This window comes from Oratosquilla oratoria, chromosome 42, assembly GCF_046742065.1.
Source record: "Oratosquilla oratoria isolate Oo_2021 chromosome 42, ASM4674206v1, whole genome shotgun sequence".
NCBI classification, from domain to species: Eukaryota; Metazoa; Arthropoda; class Malacostraca; order Stomatopoda; family Squillidae; genus Oratosquilla; species Oratosquilla oratoria.
This window is the reverse complement of record NC_134818.1, coordinates 8789105-8808678: the sequence shown is the minus strand read 5'-3', so window position 1 is coordinate 8808678 and position 19574 is coordinate 8789105. Positions and strand designations below refer to the sequence as shown.

General features: G+C 43.7%; 1 protein-coding gene across 1 annotated transcript in view; it reads left to right on the top strand.

Moving 5' to 3' along the window:
• LOC143021535 (protein muscleblind-like) overlaps positions 1–11804 on the top strand; it is a 99176-nt gene extending 87372 nt beyond the window's left edge. Inside the window, exon 2 of the mRNA XM_076179134.1 lies at positions 11083–11804. Within this exon, the coding sequence (XP_076035249.1) occupies positions 11502–11804 (303 nt within the window). The 5' untranslated portion in view covers positions 11083–11501. The remainder of the gene's footprint in view (positions 1–11082) is intronic.
• The last annotated feature ends 7770 nt before the right edge of the window (positions 11805–19574 follow it).

The following is a 19574-nucleotide window of genomic DNA, read 5'->3' as shown; positions in this document are numbered from 1 at the left end:
AGCCTCGTTAATACGGGGCTAGTTTAGTAGCCGCTGATGCTAGCGGCTACTTAACTAGCCCCGTGTCAACAAGGCTTATGTGGAAGGCCGCTGGTGGATGTTTTGTGTTGGTGGAATGGTAGTGGAAAAGCCGTTTGGTGGAGTTAGTAAGAAGGATACAAGATGGGTGGAGTTGTCAAGTGTGGAAGTCTGCCGGTGGATAGAGTGGGAGTGTGAAGGGGAGTGTATGAGTATTGGTGTGAAGGACAACTCCTCTGGACGTACCGTATCACATTGGACGAAAAATCGTCGACTTGTGTAGAATCGAATGACTTTTTTTTACTTAACATTGTTCCTAAATTTTGTTCTTTTACCTTTATTGAACGAAATTAACTTGACTTAATAAGCAGAGAATGATAATCGACGTCATTTGTTGACGGAAACTTCGACTTGTGTGATGCAGTCTTTGGCTGGCTGGCGAGAACCTGGCAGGCAGGCAGGCAGGTGTGTGTTGGCCAGCCAGCCAGCCAGCCAACCTCCAGAACCTTCCCTCCCGCTCTCGGCCTTAACCCTCCTCCCCCCACCTGCCCTAGCCCGTCTACTCCCCCCTCCCCCCTCTGTCTCTCTCTCTCTCTCTCTCTCTCTCTCTCTCTCTCTCTCTCTCTCTCTCTCTCTCTCTCTCTCTCTCTCTCTCTCTCTCTCTCTCCCTTCCCCAACTCCCAATTCCCACATCAAACTCTTTCAATTAATATACAAATGCGTTTTCCTTCTTTATTCATAACTCACTCTCTCTCTCTCTCTCACACGCACACACACACACACACACACACACACACACACACACACACACACACACCATCTTGTGTCGTTTTGATCCTCTTGTCCAGTGATGCCCCCAGACGACATCGCCACCCCCCTCCCCCCTCCATCATTCTTCTTCCTCCCTCTCCCCCCACCTCTCGATACCGCGAGTTGTTCCCGATTCGCCACTGTCTGGGATCCTTACACACACACACACACACACACACACACACACACACACACACACACACACACACACACACACACACACACACACACATTCAGCCTTTTTTCTGGTGGATTGTATTCCTTAAGTGTTTTTTCTCTCTCTCTCTCCTTGATCACTTCCACCTCCATTCTCCAGACTTTACCTCCATGCTACGCCTCCATCTTTGCATCCTTGTCCCCAGTGCTCCAGCCAAAGGTCTGCTGCGGCGAAGTTGAACCAAGGTTCATTAAATTTCCCACTTCAAAGTACTGTAAGGGGCACCGTTTTAGCCACCCGATAGGGGGGATTTTTTGACATTAAATAGTATTGAAAAATATAGCGAATGATATGTAATGTAATGGGCAGGTGTGGGTGTTCGCTGTTGTAGCTCATCATCACGTGTACAGTCGGCTACACGAAATCTGGGCTCGTCCTCGTTTTCATCGACTTGGGGTCGAGACGCTACGTTTTACTGTGTTTAAAGGTTACTCAGATACTCTGCAGTAAAGAATGAACGTATGAGTAAATGGAATTGAACAATATAAATAAAAAACGGATTTGAAAAGTTGTATTTGTAGCTAGCGTGGGTCAAAATATTTCATTGCCCACTTGGAAGGGTTACCAGCTTCTTCCTCTTGCTCAAGGGCAACGTGTACAGGTCGTCACTCGAATGATATGAAGACACTAGCGAGATTGTAGACTCATGTTTCGGGAGAGTTACAAAGCCTCAGAGGTTGCAGCGTGACGTCATAATGTCGGTAGCCAATTACAACCATGACATCAGATTGTTTCTTTTTTCTCCAGGGGGCCTCGTTAGCCAAATGCAGCGATGACGTCAGGTGGTCGTAAGTCTTTCGCTTGACTGTGACCCGAGGTCTGTAATTATCGTAACGGGCTGTCTGACCCAGGCCCGATGCTAATACGCCCGTCTCCTCCTCAGGGCCCTCAGGGCGTCGCCTACGCGCGTCTCTCTCTCTCTCTCTCTCTCTCTCTCTCTCTCTCTCTCTCTCTCCCCACATATACATATATATATATATATATATATATATATATATATATATATATATATTTATATATATATATATATATATATATATATATTTATATATATATTATATATATAGATATATATATATATATATATATATATATATATATATATATATATATGTGTGTGTGTGTGTGTGTGTGTGTATCCAGACAGGAAAATGTACTTAAGATTGCGATGGATATTATTCAAAGAAGTCAGCAAAAAAAAAAAAAATCCTTCTTCCCCTCCTCCTCCTCCTCCTCCTCCTCCTCCCTCATCATCATCATAATGAGCAGCAGCAGCATTCTATTCCCTGCTTTTCTTTGCTACCCCCCGCCTCATTATTACTATTTTCTTCCCCTTGTTGTTCCTCCTATTCCTCCCCTACCACCTCCTTCCTCCTCCTCTTCGCACCCCTCTTTTTCCTCTTCCTCGTCCTCCTCTTCTTCCTCTTCCTCGTCCTCCAGTTCTTGCAAGGCGTGAGGAGTGTCTCCGCGGCTAGGCAAAGAGCCGCGAGTTTTTGCATGGAGGAGCAAGAAGAAGAAGAAGAAGAAGAAGGAGGTCATCGCCGGGCCAGACGCTCCGTGATGACCTCTGCCGTCGACTCACCTCGTTTTCGTTGACTTTTTGCTCCTCCGTCTACTCCTCCTCCTTCTACTCCTCCTCCTTCTACTCCTCCTCCTTCTACTCCTCCTCTTCCGTCTACTCTTCCTCCCCTTTCTCTCCTCTTCTCATTCCTTCCTCTACTCCTTCTTTTCCTTTCTGTCGGTCCCCTCATCCTTCTGCTCCTCCTTCTCCTTCCTCCCCTCCTCACATTCCTTCCTCTACTCCTCCCCCTGTGTCTACTCATCCCTCTACTCCACCTCCTCTTTCTCCTTTCTCTCCTCCTCCTCCCTTGGCCCCCTACCTCTTCATCGCATCTGGCCCTTTGCACCTGCTCCCGAGTGTAGACCAGGCAAAGTAACGCAGCATCTCATTAGAACAGCTGATTGCAAAGTGGCCCCCTCCTCTTGCTCCCCTCCCCCTTCCCCATCCTTCCTCGGCGTCCTCTTTTACCTCCACATATTCATTACACACACACACACACACACACACACACACACACACACACACACACGTATGCATGCTTGCTCGCACGTGCACATAAACGCACACGGGTGTACACACGTGTACGTGCGCGCGTGCGTGCGCACTCCTGTTCACAGTCAGGATAGGGTGTCGTTACCCTTCCGCCTACCCCAAGGGGGGAGAAGGATTTAGTCGTGCAGTTACCTTTTGAACTATTGAAAGAGATGATGCCAAATATTTTGTTTTTTGCTTTAAATCTCGTTGAGGTGTAAGTGCACGCACACACACACACTTACACACCACATATACATACACACATACACACACACACACACACACACACGTACACACGATGGCATCAGCTCAACACATTTCCTTTGTCAGCTTTTCGTCCACTCATGGTTCATATCTCAATTGGCTCTACTTCCTACACTATGACCTCCATTTTCTCTCCAGCTCTCTCTCTCTCTCTTGTCTCTCTCTCTCCCCTCTCTCCCTCCCTCCCTCCCTCCCTCTCTCCTCTCCCTCCCTCTCTCCTCTCCTTCCCCCCCTCTCTCTCTCTATCTATCTATCTATCTATCTATCTCTCTCTCCTCTCTCTCTCCCTCAACTCCCCCTCTCGCTCTCTCTCCCTCCCTCCCTCTCTCTCTCCCTCCCCCTCTCTCTTTCGCCTCACTCTCTCTCTATCTCCTATTTCAATGAGCGACAGAAAAACAAAGCTAAAGTTCGATAAAATTCTGAAAAGAAAAATGATAAAAAATCGTTTTATCGACTGATGAGGAGGAGGAAGAGAGTTGCAGAGCCTCTTGGGAAGACTCTTTCACGGGGTGAAATGTTTTAGAAAGTTTTTATGTGTTTGGCGGGGAGGCACGTACGCGGTACCTCTTATTATCAAGACGTTGAGACGTTGTTCAAAGCGATGGGCTTCAGACGGACAGTGGTCTCGGTCGGATAAAATCCCGGATTTTTACCGATTAATGAATTTGTTTATTTAAATTATGTACATATATATTTTATATTATTTTAAATACGTATTCATAGATTTATTTATCTATTCATTTGTTATATATCATATTTATTAAAGTTTCATATTATGTGTATATTAATTTATGTTTATTTTATTTTGCATTTTATTTTGCGTGTTGTGACGCTAAATTTATGGACATCGATCAGTTTCCGGGCACAGTCTTAACCCGTTTCCCTCACCGGCCCTGTTCCCCCAACCTTAAAAAAAAAAAATAATAATAATAATAATAATAATAATAATAATAATAACGCTCACCATAACAAAGACTTAAAAGAACATACGGCAGTCAACTTTAACCTCTGCCCGAAACTGTCCCTGTTCGCAGCTGTAACCTTGATTTCTCATGACTGATAAAGGATGAAGATAAGCCTTTGATGCAATCGGCGATAAGGGGCATGGTGGTGAAGGGTATGTGATATGGATAGTGGAGAGTGTGGGGGTGGGGGTAGTGGGGAAGGGTGAGATTTCCAATGGAGGCAAAACTGGTGGTGATGGATTGTGTGTGTGTGTATAAACCTAGTTTTTCTTACGGAAAGGAGAGCTACGCTTGTGGTGTTCCGTGTGTGTGTGTGTGTGTGTGTGTGTGTGTGTGTGTGATTGCATCATCGTAACCATTCACAGGAAAAGTGCGTTTGTTACATTTTTATTTTTTGTTTTATTATTATTTATTTATTTACTTTTTTTGATTGGGTGTATATGTTTTGAAGTCCGTATTTTAATGCCGCTCAAAGGAAAGGGACTTGGAGGGAAATTAAAACTGGATCTGTTTTGGTAAGCTGTTTGTGTGTGAGTATACAGTATGTATGTATGAATGTATGTGCAACTGTCTGTCAGCACCCACATCAAAATAAATTAATAGATAAATTAAATCCTCTCATTACGAAAGGTTTTAATTTTAGCGATAGAGAAAGTCACGGAAAACAGATGGAGGTGGTTGGCGGGTAGGAGGTGGAGTCAAGGTGCCAGGCATGAGTTGATCTGATGGATTGATTGTGGAGGTACTACCCACTTCCACCTCCACCTCCACTTCCACAATTGAATGGAAGGAGATAAGAACCGCGGCGACAGTAGCGAGGAGATCGTAATCCTGAGTGCCGCGGACATTTGTTCCTGACCCGTTGTGAATTTTGTTGTATTGATACATTCTTGCATACCAATAATCACTTTAATTATCAATGAACTCATGTGTAAAGAAATGGATTACATACTCAGAGAAAGGAAGGAAGGAGTATTTGTATCATTTTGGAACGCCTTGGTTTTTCTCTTTCCCTCGTCCTCTCTTTCTCACGCCTCTCTCGCTCTCCCTCCTCTATTTCTCGTTCCCTCTCTTCCTCTCTCTTCCTCTCACCCGCTCTCCCCTCTCTCTCTATCTCTCTCTCTCTTTCATTAACCAGAATGAAATATAAAACAGTCGTGAATGGATCAGCATATAATGGATTAGAAAATAAATTGTGACGTCATAAGTTGTGTATCTGCTCCCCAAGGCGTCACCCGTGCCTTGTGTGCCCAGAGAACTAGTAGGGCAAGTGGCAATCATCTGTGCCCGTTGGAATCGAACCCAGTTCCGCCAAGTTCCGAGGAAATTTCAAAGCTCAAGTTCAGCATTTTGATCAAGAGAAAAAAAAAAGATCATGTAAAGAATACTGATGTTGGATTTATTTTTTATTTTAGCTTATTCTTTTAGTACTGTTATAATTTTTGTTATATTGAAATATTAAGACCGTGTTGCGTTACAATATATATATATTTTTTTTATTTCATTTTGTATTTATTTATTTATCTTTAACTCGTCATTATAGCGAAAAGGTTGAAGTCAGATTTTGGGTCTTTAGTCAAGTTGAGTACCTTCAATTTGTATGTGCGTGTGTGTGCGTGTGTGTGTGTGTGTGTCTGCTCATATTTGTCTAATGTGAATGTTCAGCAAATGGTTAGGTTAGGACAAAGTACGTGATGTTCTTATCGAGTCGTAAGAAAATAACAAGAAATTTCCAAATTTTTTAAGCCAAATATATCTCATTCAGGAACAAAGTTAAGAAAACAGTGTTTTTTCGAATGAAGTAATTAGAGATAATGTTACTAAATAGATATTTTTAATCTCCATACACGATACACCCGTGTTTGGAAAAATAATGAAAAATAAACACAGGACACATAATTAGGCACACGAGTTTAGTGTAGCGTATGTGTACATATATGCGATTTTAATGTACATTACACACACACACACATATGTACATAAATCTTCAACCGGGATTTAAACCCTTGGCTGTGCGACCTTAGCACAAGGTTAGGGCGCTACCAACCATACCATGCAGAATGTACAAAAGGAATATTCTGGAACTTGTCCTATACATTCCCCGACATCAACTCGAATGTTGCGGCGCATATAGTATATAATACACACACACACACACACACACATACATACATACATACACACACGCCGCACACATAGAAACAGTCAACAGAGGCAACACATTTTAGGTCGGAGGGTGACTTAACGTGACTTGCCATAAAGGTTTGTCACGAGTTGCCTGCCGCCTTCCTCTTGTCTCCCCCAGCCTGCCCCTCTCCCTCCCCCTCCCCCTCCCCCTCCCCTTCCCCCTCCTCCCCTCCTATTCCTCCGTTTCCTCCCCTTCCTCCCCAATCATTCCGTTTCCCATTTCGGTCATGTCTTGCCCATTACCCACAATGTCTCCTTACCTTTATACTTCCTCGACAACCATGTTCCTCGTCCTCTTACTTCTCACCCTCTTCATTCTCGTCCTCTTTGTTTCCTTACTCCTCTTCTCACTTCTCCTCGTCCTGGTCCTCCTCCTGGTACATCCAATCCCCCCAATTTCCCTCCATTCCTATAAATCAACATGTCTCTAGTGTGGTTTCCCTTCCTTCCTATATTCATTTTGTTTCCCCACCGATTTTATTTAAGTGTTCGTAGTTTCTCCCCGTGATGGTTGTCAGTGACACACCAACGCTTTATTCACTCGTCGCATGACACTTAGTAACTCCTCTTAGATTAGTTATTGTCGTTGGCACTGCGCATGATGATCACAGTTGGCACTGCAGCCGGTCTCCGTCTCTGTCTGATCTCGCATGACCTGGCACTGTGATTTCCTCTTCTAGGTCGGCTGGGGTTCCCCGTGTGAGGTCATCTGTAGTAGTCGTTCATGAATTGTATAGTTTTTGTAATTAAAAAGAAATACCACAAGTGAGGACGGAGATTTTATTTGTACAGTGTTTCGCTTGTTAAAGCTTTATTAATTACTTGATAAAGGTTTAACAAAGGAAAGGTCGCACTAATAAAAGCTCCATCCTCACTTGTGGTGTTTCTTCTTAGACTTGTCGGCATCTGCCAATTGTCAATATAGATTCTGATCAATGACTTTGTTAGTGATTTACCTAATGTTTGTCAGTGATGCCCCCTGAATGGTGGCCAGTTATCAGTGACTGTCCCGGCATTGTTATGTCATAATTTCGAGTAATGTTTGTAATTGTTACTTCTTTTGTTCTCTTCTGTTCTTCAAGTACATGTGTTCATGTACTGTCACCTGTCGTCAGAAATGCCCATCCTCACATGTAATGGTGTCTTTGCTATCTTAGTGGATCTTTTGACGACTGTCTGTGCGCCTCAAGGAGTCCGTTCAGGGTGTGGCATACGTCGTGATTTACCACTAATCATTTGCCAAATCAACTTAAGTAATGCATCTCTCTCTCATTTCCCATGTACGTGCTACTTAAAATTGCTCTTTTATATATTCTGCATGTATTAAAAGAAGTTGTACAATGATTATCACTTTTCTGGATTATAACAACGGTTTGAATAAATTCTATGAAACGTGGCAGCAGCGCGTTTTCCCTCCCAGGTTGCCACATGTGAGACAGGTGGGATGGGGTATAGGTAATCGTTGTTATAATTCTAAAAAGTGATACTTATTGTACTATGCAGCTTCCTTTACTATATACAGAAAAAAATAAGATAACACATAGATGGGAAATAGGAGAGACATATACGGTTGATTTGCCACGAACGGACTACTTGAGCGCACAGACTATTGCCTAATACTTCTCTTAATCTTCTACCATGTTTTAGTACAGTTCTTACCCACCCTCTTCTTGTGCCAGTTAATGTGCCTCACTGGCACTGACGGTGACGTCATGGCATTCATCCCCTCTGGCTTCACCTCCAAGATGTTTGATAGGAGATTAGAAGGATCTTAGAACATAAATGTTTAGTGTCTCTTCACTAGAATATTGATTTCCACTCTCAGCCTGCTCGCTAATACCACCAATAATCCTTAGTAATCTTCTTCATTTTGCCACTCATCGTTCCATTTTAGTGATGTGTAGTGTCCACTCTAGTTATCGCTTGGGCTTAGTGTAGATGTTTAGTGTCGTAAAAGACACTGGACGCGGTGGTCGAAAGGCTGTGATGGTACAGGCCCAAAGAAGCTGTTATTTCAAGACAAAGATAATCCCGTCCTCTGTTCTTTGTCACCTCGCCTGTTGCCCTCAAGATAAGATACTCATGACCGTATATGTCCACCTGTCATTACCTTCTTAGATCCTGAGTCATCGTCTCTTTCTCGTACTTGTGTCTTCGGGACATCCAGCTCTCCCTTCCTCGCCTTTCACGTCGTTTGAACTCTCACAGGTCATAAGGCCTGATCCTCACCCCCTCCCTCTCTCTCCCTCTCTCCTCCCTCACCTTTCCTCTATCTCCTCTCTACTGACCTATGTATCTATTTATTTCTATGACGCTTTCTCTATCAAGCTATTTCTGTCTATAGGTCCACCCAAAGTTCCCTTCCTAGATTCCTGTCCCTCCCCCCAGCAATCCACGTCCTCCTGGATCTCTATCCACAGCACCTACCCACAGGTCTCTTTAGCCCAAGTATATCGTGTTTGTCCCACAGCGGGATGCTGTCCACCTGCATGTTGACATGTGGGCTCATGTCCGATGTGGTCTCCAGTGATAAAACGCCCTTTTTTGCCCCCCTCCCCAACAGCTGCACAGGGTTTTGCTGAAACATTTGATAACACCCACGGTGGTGCCAGACTCTGCCTCGCCTGTACTCTGTGGTATTATATCGCAAGCTCATGACCCGGTGGCGAGCACCGTCCACCACATCCACTCGACAGAAATTTACCCGTGTTGTACAAAGGTGTCCATAGGTGTGTTCTGCCTATGCTCAACCCGTGTTGTGTACTACAAAATTTGCCCAATCCCCCCCCCCACACCATCACCCCCATGCTCGTGTTTATACATAATGGAAGTATATGTGAAGTGTGTGTTCGCAGTTCTGAAGTGTTTCTTTTTAAGTGTTTCGTGAATGCTTCAATGTACAATACCGAAGGAATTTCCTTTCCCCCATTGGAGAGGCCACAGGGGTTGGCCGGCTTAGTATGATTTTGCATGAGTTCATTGTTTTTTTTTTATGCACATGTTAGATGTAACACAAGGCCTCATTTACCCCTTGCTCTACGCCTGCATGGTCGCCCCTTCCCTTCCCCTTCCCACCCTCCCGCCCTCACCTCCACACCTCTTCTCTCCCTGCCGACCTTAAGGAACTGTGTATTGGTGTCCTTATCGTCAAATGAAGGGCCCTAACGTCCCCCCTTAACGTGAAGAAGGGCCACGCATTGGTCATTGTGCCCTTCCCCATCCCTCCTTTCCTCTCCACCTTAATTCCTCGCTCCATGTATCTTGTGAGTAGTTACGCACCCACTACGTGTCCAGCGTGCACCAGCACCCAAAATGGCATCGCCTTGTCTCACAGCGCTCCTGTGTGTACCCCCATTCCCCCCCCCCTTTGTGCACTCTGTGGCCATAACACATCGTCTGCTCCCCTCTCCCCATGCACCCCTGTCACCACCCATCCCCCCCATCCCCGCCCGTGCTATGTGCGTAGAGTCCCCTGCCGAATGTTGACGGTTTGTCCGCTGCTCTATCCCCGTGACGGCTGCTCTACCCCCGTGACGGCTTTCGTTGCATGAATCCACCGTACGCGCTCTCCGCCAATGTGTAGTTTCTCAATCCGCCCGTACTGCACGCTTTAGTGTGTGTGGTGTCGGTGGCCTTATCCCCCCCTGTCTATCTCTCTTTATCTGTCACTTTCACTTCCTTTTTTTTTAAATAATCATCCTTTCCCCCTTCCCTTTATCCCCTTTTCCCGACTCCTCTTCGTCTCACTCGTTCGGCGCAAGCCGGACTGTAGATCTTGACTTGTTAACACTGCTTTGATTCTTATCACTTAACCTCTGGTCCACTTCGCCCTTTACTGCAAGTTTCTCTTCACTGACAATTAAATGTCACGTTCTTACTCCTGCTCAGTCTCCTGATTCTATTCCTCCTCTTCCTCCCCATCTCTGTCGTTCTCCTCTTCCTCCTCCTCTTCCATTTCCTCTTGCTCCTCCACCTAGTCCCCCCTTTTTCGGCCTTTCACATAATTTACTCTTTAATTCCCCTCTTCCCCCATAGTCTTCCCTCCACCCCACTCTCTCTCTCTGTTCTAGCCCTCCTGGGCCCCCTGCCGATCAACGAGTGAGGTGGGTTGGCCCTCATTTCTTGGCGTGACTTGGTAGTGCTGTAACTGTAGGCCTTGCAAACTCTAAGCCTTATGTTATGTTAAGCTGTGTTGCCTCCTGACGTCACTCTCCCTGGTCCGGCCCGTCTGGAGCCGGACCGGGGACGGCGACTCTTTGTGTAGGTCGGACGGTGCCATGCGCCTCGTCGCCCGTCTCCTTTGCCGGCCGGCCTGCTCTCCCGGCGCTCGCACCCTTCAGGAGGGCCTCTAGGGGCTTCCGAAGGTGGCGGCGGAAGACCGGTGGGCAGCGGCGGGTTTAGGAGACGGGCGGCGGCCGATAGACTCATGTTGTGCTGATGGCACTCCTGGCACTTTTGGCACCGTCCGCCGCGTAGTGACCTCCCCGGCTCTCGTTCACAATGTGACGTCCTCCTCTTTCTTGCAGACCCTACCCGGAGAGTGCCTGCCACCTCACGTGACACACGAGCCAGCAAACAATCAGCTTGCTTCTTTGATCCAGCATCTGACCAGCCACCTTTGACCAACACACGCTCGCTTAAAAACAAACCGTCCTGGACAACTTGTGGTTACTGCTTAATCCCCGAAGCTTTTGCTGCTGTGTGGGCTTGTGTTTGTGTTGGTGTAGCGGGTAATGTGGTTAGCCAAGTGAGCTGACAGTGAGCACCTGACCCCCACTGCGTGACCCCCCAACATCGCCCCCCTCCTCGTCTCGCCTTTCTACTTGGCGTGGTGAGACTCCAGACGGAGTCTCTTTGAACCGGCCCGCTGGATCCCTCGGCTGCTGCCGCCGCCGCTGCCAGCGCACCTCCGTACAGCGCTGTCGTCAGTCCTGGGGTGCCAAACATGGCTATGGTCAACGTAAACAACTTCCTCAACGTCAAGGACTCGCGATGGCTGCAGTTGGAGGTTTGCCGCGAGTTTCAGCGCAACAAGTGTACGCGCCCCGACACGGAGTGCAAGTTCGCCCACCCACCGCCCAACGTCGAGGTGCAAAACGGACGAGTTACAGCCTGCTACGACTCCATCAAGGTCAGTATCCGTGTTGCTTATCCACCCCCCACCCCCACCACGCCCTATTCCCACCTCCTACCCGCTCCTTTTGTTTTTATCTTAGCCTTGCAGTGCTTCCAGAGAACCCTTCGATAAAAACGCCCATGGACCAGTTGAAGGTGCCACGCATTAGCTGTGTATGGCAAAGCGCTCTTCTTATGGCATTCTGTTCATGTGTGTCGAGGCAGGATTAATTTTATCTTTGTATGTGTTTTTTATTTAATTTTTTGCCAACATGGTGACGTACTTGCATCTTTTTTCTAGTTTAGCCAAGCGATTTTATTCGTTGAACAGGTGGACTTAGAATATATCGATTTTATTTGTTGAAGAGGTCTATCGACCAAGACACAGTTTTGCGCCAGTCCATCCTTAAAATGAATAAATTCGTTTGGCAAGAGCTTGAACAAAGAGAGCACGTCACTGGGGAGACGACGTTGATTGAAAACACGATCTTAACGTTCTGGACCCTGGAGGTGTTCCGTGGTGCCCTGGGGGATCACCTGTGGGTAAGTCTTTCTTGGTCCTTTACGAGCGGCGAGATCTTCAGGAGTAAATATCCCAACGTTTCGGTTCCTGTCCAGGACTGTCTTGACCAACAGTGAAATGACAGTTGTTACATATACCGGATTAAAGACATCGAGTCTTGTACGACGTGGTCCCGCGAGATAAGGCCCTGTTCACACTAGCGGTTACAACCGCACGGTTCAAACCGAGGCGGTTCAGTTACAATAGTCAGTGGAAACGTTCACACACAACCGCGCAGTTTTCTACGGTACCGCCTCGGTTTCCGTGCGGTTCAAACCGCTAGTGTGAACAGGGCCTTAAACTCTTTGGGACCGGAATTGATTGAAACCTGTGTAATGCTCACAACCGACAGATTAAGGAAGAGCATGCCGACAGGAGACCTTTTGGTCCATAAGTAGGTCGGATACGGGTGAATAAAATAGATAATGATAAATAATATACAAACAAAAAATAGCAGATTTAAAATAATAAATAAAAATCAGATAATAAATAAGTAATGATAAATATATGAAATAAAATAAATGGCAGCCATTACAGAATATTGCTTAGGTTATTATCTAAATGAATCTTAAAAGTTCGACTTGTACTACATTGCACTGCCCCTGCAGGAAGTTTATTCCATTCATTTACTACACGGTTGGAGAAGTTGTTTCTACCCACTTTCAAATCAAATCTACTTCCTGACAGTTTGAGACCATTATTTCTGGTCTGATTCGCTTTCGGTGTGAAAATTTCGTCAGTTGATGAAAAGAATCGTCTGGCATGTAAAACAAGTACTCGATAGAGAAACGGTAAGACCAGGCAGAGTTGCTTACAGAGATCGCGCTCCCATTGGCCCGCGAGACGTCAAGCTGGGCAGCCTACCCAGACTGTGTCCTTATTGGCCAGAGCGGTGCCCAATCAGAGCGCGCCGTGAGTCGGCGCGTGGGTGACTCAGATCGTGGCCTTATTGGTCAACGGGTGTCATACATCGCCCCCCACCCCCCACTTTTTTTTTATTTTTTTTTTTTTTTTATTATCGCTCTGTCTGGGAGTCTTCGTACTTTTGTGCCACGATTGGAGTCCGCCATGAACTTACTGTACAAATGCTTATGGAAGATGCTGGAGCTAAACAGTTCTAAGAACTTTCATAATAAACCCTCTGATAATGAAGTGTCTTCATTAGTACTCAAAACCAGTATGACCAGAGAGATGGTCGTAGCCAAATTACAAGAAGACACAAGGAATATTTGTCACAACTGGAGAGACGTGGGGTGTGCTGGTGGCGTGATAGTAAGCGTGCTGTTCTCGTATTCGCACAGTTTTAGGTTCGAATCCCGCACTTTTCCCCAATTCCCAGCATTGATTGATCCCTGCCCCGACAGTCCTTAAATCGCATCATAGGGCAGAACTGTCGGCTTCGGCCGCAGCTACTCAGCGCCTCCTTGCGTAGGCTCCATCCAACATAGGATTATAAAGGCGGATCATGCCGACAGGAGACCTTTTGTTCCATAACTAGGTCGGATGCTGAAAAAATATAATAATGATAAAAAAATTATAATATAAATAATAATAGTAAATAGTAAATGATAATAAATTGACAGCTAACTAGTAATAAATGAAAATCAAGCAAATAATTATAAACAGACAAATAACAAGAAACAAATAAGCAAATAATATAAAATAAATGGCAGCAGTCATTATAGCATCCTTCCTCACAAGGCCAAAATCTCGTCATCCCAGGCTGGAGGACATCTGCTTGACTTGTTTGGAGTCACAACTCAGATACAAGTGACATGATCCTTGCGCGATTCTTGGCCATGTTACTCTGACGGAGTATGAGACCGTGTGTACTGACGGGAAACTGTGCGGAGGGGTCGGACATTGTCCCCCAAGAAAGGGACCAGACATGAACCTGGATCGACATGGCTCTCTCGGCGAACTCAAAGATCCAAAGGCTTGTAGTTCTTGTCGACTTCTTATTATATATATATATATATATGTATATATATATATATATATACACATATATACTGTATATATATATATATACACATATATATACATTATATATATGTATATATATATATATATATATATACATACATATACATACACCAAGGCTTTTCCCCCTTACATGTGAGATAGCCAAAAAACAAAGGCATAAATATCATTCCCACCCATTCCATCCCCTACATACTCCATTTCCCTCCTGTTTATCTTGGCACCTCATATATATGATAATAATAATAAATAAATTAAAGGGTGATGGCAGAACCCCTCTTAAAGGGAGATGTCCATCTGCCTCGTTCAAGCTAAATACAAACTTTATTCTTCCTAAAGCTTGAGTGGAAGTCATACTTTAAAGCTTCATGATTCCCAGTTTAGTATACCTGAATGGAGAATGCGCCGTTGTTAAATCAGAAGAAAAATATTCGTTTCTCTGTCAATATGTTCCTGTTCTATTTCAATATATGTATCTCATCCCGTTTGGGTGCTTTCTAATATAGAAAAATGTTTGATATATATATATATATATATATATATATATATATATATATATATATATATATAAAACTGTAGTGTCAATGGACGCCCATGTACACTTGTTTGGCTTAAGCATGCGTTTCCAATTTTCGTATCATTTCTGAGCGCGCGGGGGCGGATGCGTTATATCAAACACCGCAAGGAATTAAATTCGAAAGGACGCCGAATCGCGCCAGTTTTCTTTTTCGCCGGAACTAAATTTAGCCTCGTGAGGTCGCAGCTGGCGGTGTGTAAAATGAGGGCTTTTGTGACGGATGAAAGGCAGCCGGAGGTTTGATCCGAGCGCGCGCGCGTGTGTGTGTGTAAAATCGCGGCGACTGCCTTGCATGCGGCGGGATGATCCGTCTCGCGACGCCGCGCTAGGATGGGGCTGGCCGGGGGAGCACCACGGGTTTTCTTTAGGTTACGTGAACCAGGTGAGGTTAACCTCATTCCTTTCGTAACTGTGACGCCCCTTAACCAGGATTACATTCTCTTTTTAGTTAGCCAGAATTATATATATATATATATATATATATATATATATATATATATATGAGTGGCAGGGTGGTGAGATAAACACCGAGAACCGTTGAAGTTTTATTAACTGACGTTTCGCTCTTAACAGCTTCTTCAGAAGAAGCTCTGTTAAGAGCGAAACGTCAGTTAATAAAACTTCAACGGTTCTCGGTGGTTATCTCACCACCCTGCCACTCATTTTGGCGTCCCTTCCTCAATATATATATGTGTATATATATACATATATATATCTATATATAGATATATATACATATATATATATACATACACACACACACACACCTCATTAGAAGGGATGGCTAGTTGTACGCTTATTATTTTTCCAAGCGTATTTTCCTTATGCCTTACTATGGAAAATACCCTTATGAAAATTATAAGCGCAGAATTAGCCATCACTTATAATGAGGTATGCATAAGAGAAAATATCCTGCCCATATTACCATACATTTATATATATATATATAGTGTACATCACTGGAACGAAGATATTCGTCAAGATGATTTTAACTCGTTCGGTACGATTACAACCCCTCCCTCCCCCCTCACATCTCCAGCTTCTTGAACTGGAACATGTCGCCTGATGTTAATTAGAATAAGATATGTAGGTAGAGTGGGCCACCAAAGCGGACGAGTTCCTCCGTCGGGGAGCTCCAAAATGCAGCGTCACATTGTAACGCATTTCCGGATGTTATCACACTGGGATATTTTTCCTGCGACTGTTGAAGCAGATCTGCAGCCCGCGACTTTCGTAAAGGAATCTGATATGCTGGAGGAAACTCATTTTCATCCAGCAAATTAAATGACATTATTATTATTAATATATATATATATATATATATATATATATATATATATTTTTTTTTTTTTTAAGATAACCATATAGATTGTCTTTGTGTTCATCCGGCGAAAAAAAAAACTGGAGGTAGGCGGTACCGCCAATTAATCGGAGGTTGGAGGAAAATAGCCCAATGTGATACCCCGTTTACCCGGAAGTTTCTAGAATTTGGACTCCCTTTGCATAATTTTTCTAGCACCGTCCAAACTTTGTATTATTTGAAATTTTAATTTGTTGATTCAGTTTCTTGGTCGTTTTGAGAAGAGGTTGCATTGCTTGGAATATGAAATGATTCGAAAATATTCATCCTCTTTAAGTTTAATCTAGTTTTTCTCTCGCACGCTTCTTTCATAGAAATGATAATAAATTAAGGAAAGACTTGAAAAAAAAATGTATTGTTGGCAAAGATCGTCACAAATATTTTTTATATTTCCCACTGTCTCAATAAATAATATATACGCACTGTACTTATATACGTACACACAAACATACATTATATACACAAACACATACATGTACATACATATGTATATGTACATATACATACACAAACATAGAAACACACATAAAAGAACACATACACACACTCGCACACACACATGTATATGTACATATACATACACAAACATAGAAACACACATAAAAGAACACTTCACACACTCTCACACACACATGTATATGTACATATACATACACAAACATAGAAACACACATAAAAGAACACTACACACACTCGCACACACACATGTATATGTACATATACATACACAAACATAGAAACACACATAAAAGAACACATACACACACTCGCACACACACTGACGGTCACATAAAAGAACACATACATACACACAGACATACAAACATATATAAAAGAACACACACACGCACATTCACGGTCACATAAAAGAACGCACACACGCACATTCACGGTCACATAAAAGAACACATACAAATACACATAAAACACATATACACTCACATTCACATAGAAGAACATATACATACTTGTGTTTCTGAATTTAACAAAACGGCTTCTCGTCATTGTGTTGTTGGTCCTTGAAGGCAAAGAATCTTACTCGGAAAGGAGGCACCGAATTTGTTCATCAAAGCGGCTAGAGTTTATTCTCACGAGTCAAAAAAAAAAAATCAAGAAAAGTTTGCCAAACACTAATTAAATAGGTGTGTTGCCGCCGGGCTCGGCTACGTGGAATGAAATAAAACGACGACTATACCAAAGGTATGCTCGTCGTTTCTCTCTCTCTCTCTCCTTCCTTCCCTCTCCCTCTCCCTTTCCCTCTCCCCTTGTGTCCCTATCTATCTCTCTCCCCTCCCTCTCTCCGCTCTTTCCTCACCCCCCCTCTCTCTCTCTCTCTTCGCCTCTCCCTTTCAGTTTTTCTGTCCCTCCCTCTCTCTTCTCCCTCTCTCCGCTCTTTCCTCCCTCTCTCCACTCTTTCCTCCCTCTCTCCACTCTTTCCTCCCTCTCTCCACTCTTTCCTCCCTCTCTCCACTCTTTCCTCTCTCTCTCTCTCTCTCTCTCTCTCTCTCTCTCTCTCTCTCTCTCTCTCTCTCTCTCTCTCTCTCTCTCTCTCTCTCTCTCTCTCTCTCCCTCCCTCCCTCCCTCCCTCCCTCCCCGCTTACAGTAAACAAAGTATGCTACGGATGGTATCCCATCCCTGATTGATAGTTTTATTCCAGTTTTGAGGAAGCGCTTGCGCTGGAGGGAGCTGATGTTGGGCATGTGTGTTGTGTATGCGTTGGTGCAAGCAAGCGGACACTTGCGTTTGTGGGGATTCTTTCTGTGATGGCGGTCAGAGCCATGGTGGTACTCGTCCTTATTTGTTATATGTATTTCATATCTAATCTTTTTATTTTCATTTTATCTTTAATCTTTATTTTATTTTACTTTATTTGGTTGTCATTTATTTATTTATTTTTGTTGTACTTGTTTTTATATTTTAATTGTTTATTTTCATCCTTATTTATTTATTTGTTATATTTATTCTGTCTAATCTTTTTATTTTTGTTGTACTTGTTTTTATTTTTTATTTATTTTTATTTTCATTCGTTTATTTTTATTTTTATTTATTTAATTTTCTATTTATTTGTTATTTTTATTTTATTCATTTTTTATTTATTTATTTATTTATTTACTTATTTTTTGTAACGCCAGAATATTTTAATCAGCTGCATACGTGAAGAATATCATTAGTGTCGCCTTGCATCATAATAAAAATGGCCACAACAACCACTTTTATTAGTTGTCATTAACTTTTTCATTATTTTTGCACTGTCGTTGGCACTGCACTCGCACTGATTAATATTATGCCAAATGGTCATCGCCATTATAACAAATGCGTCTCGACCAAGTGCGCCTCCTTTGTGTTGCAAGCTTCATCCATCACAGCTGCCCCATAGCCACCGATAATAATCACGTAATTGCCTCCCAATGCCCGCCCTGCTCTCCCTGAAACGCACACACACACACACACACACACACACACACACACACACACACACACACCTACTGACCATCTATAGAATCATGAAGGGCACAGAAATACTTAATAGGGAAGACTTGTTAAATTGGGACAAGAGAAACACAAGAGGACATGGAAAGAAACTCAAAAAACATAGTTATAGAAGAGATCTGAAGAAGAACAGTTTTCCACATAGAGTGGTGGACACTTGGAACACACTGGACGAAAAAATAGTGCGTACAAAAACCATTCACGAATTTAAGAGCAAACTAGACACTGCGAGAAACAAAGGCGGGACATCACGAGCGTAGCTCCCCTTCCCGTAAAATACAACTAGGTAAAAATACGGTCTGACTACATACACAACTCGTGGCGCAGTTGGTACAGTTCCCGGCTGCCACTACGGAGATCCGGGTTCGAATTCCACCCAGGGCTGAAATAATTTCAGTATCACTGCGCTGCGGGTTGTTACTACAACTCTCGTGGGCGGGGAGTTTGGGGTGTGTGTGCGTGTAAAGGTCACAGCATTACCCATATATAGGTTATATACGAGCTCTGAGCTCTCTTCCGGAAGGGAAATAGCCTGTCGATCACGAGTCCAACACGTGATCCAAAGATCATGTTGAATCACACACAAACACACACACACACATGTCTCTCTCTCTCTCTCTCTCTCTCTCTCTCTCTCTCTCTGCGTGTATGCGTGCAGCGGTCTGACTACATTCATAAATTGCTTCGCAATTTTGTGTTTTTGTATAACTTTATGTAGTCAGCCATCTCATGTTACACTCAAGAACCAATGCTACTTGTTCGTGGCCAAGAATAAGTAGATGAATATGTTTAAAGCAGATTTTAAAATTATCAATAGAATAACGAATAAAAAAGAAAGAAAAGTAAATCAGCACAGGGGATACAGGCGCCATTGATAAAAGTTAATTAGTAAATGATAAGAAACAGTTTCTATGTAGCCTACTGCTCTTA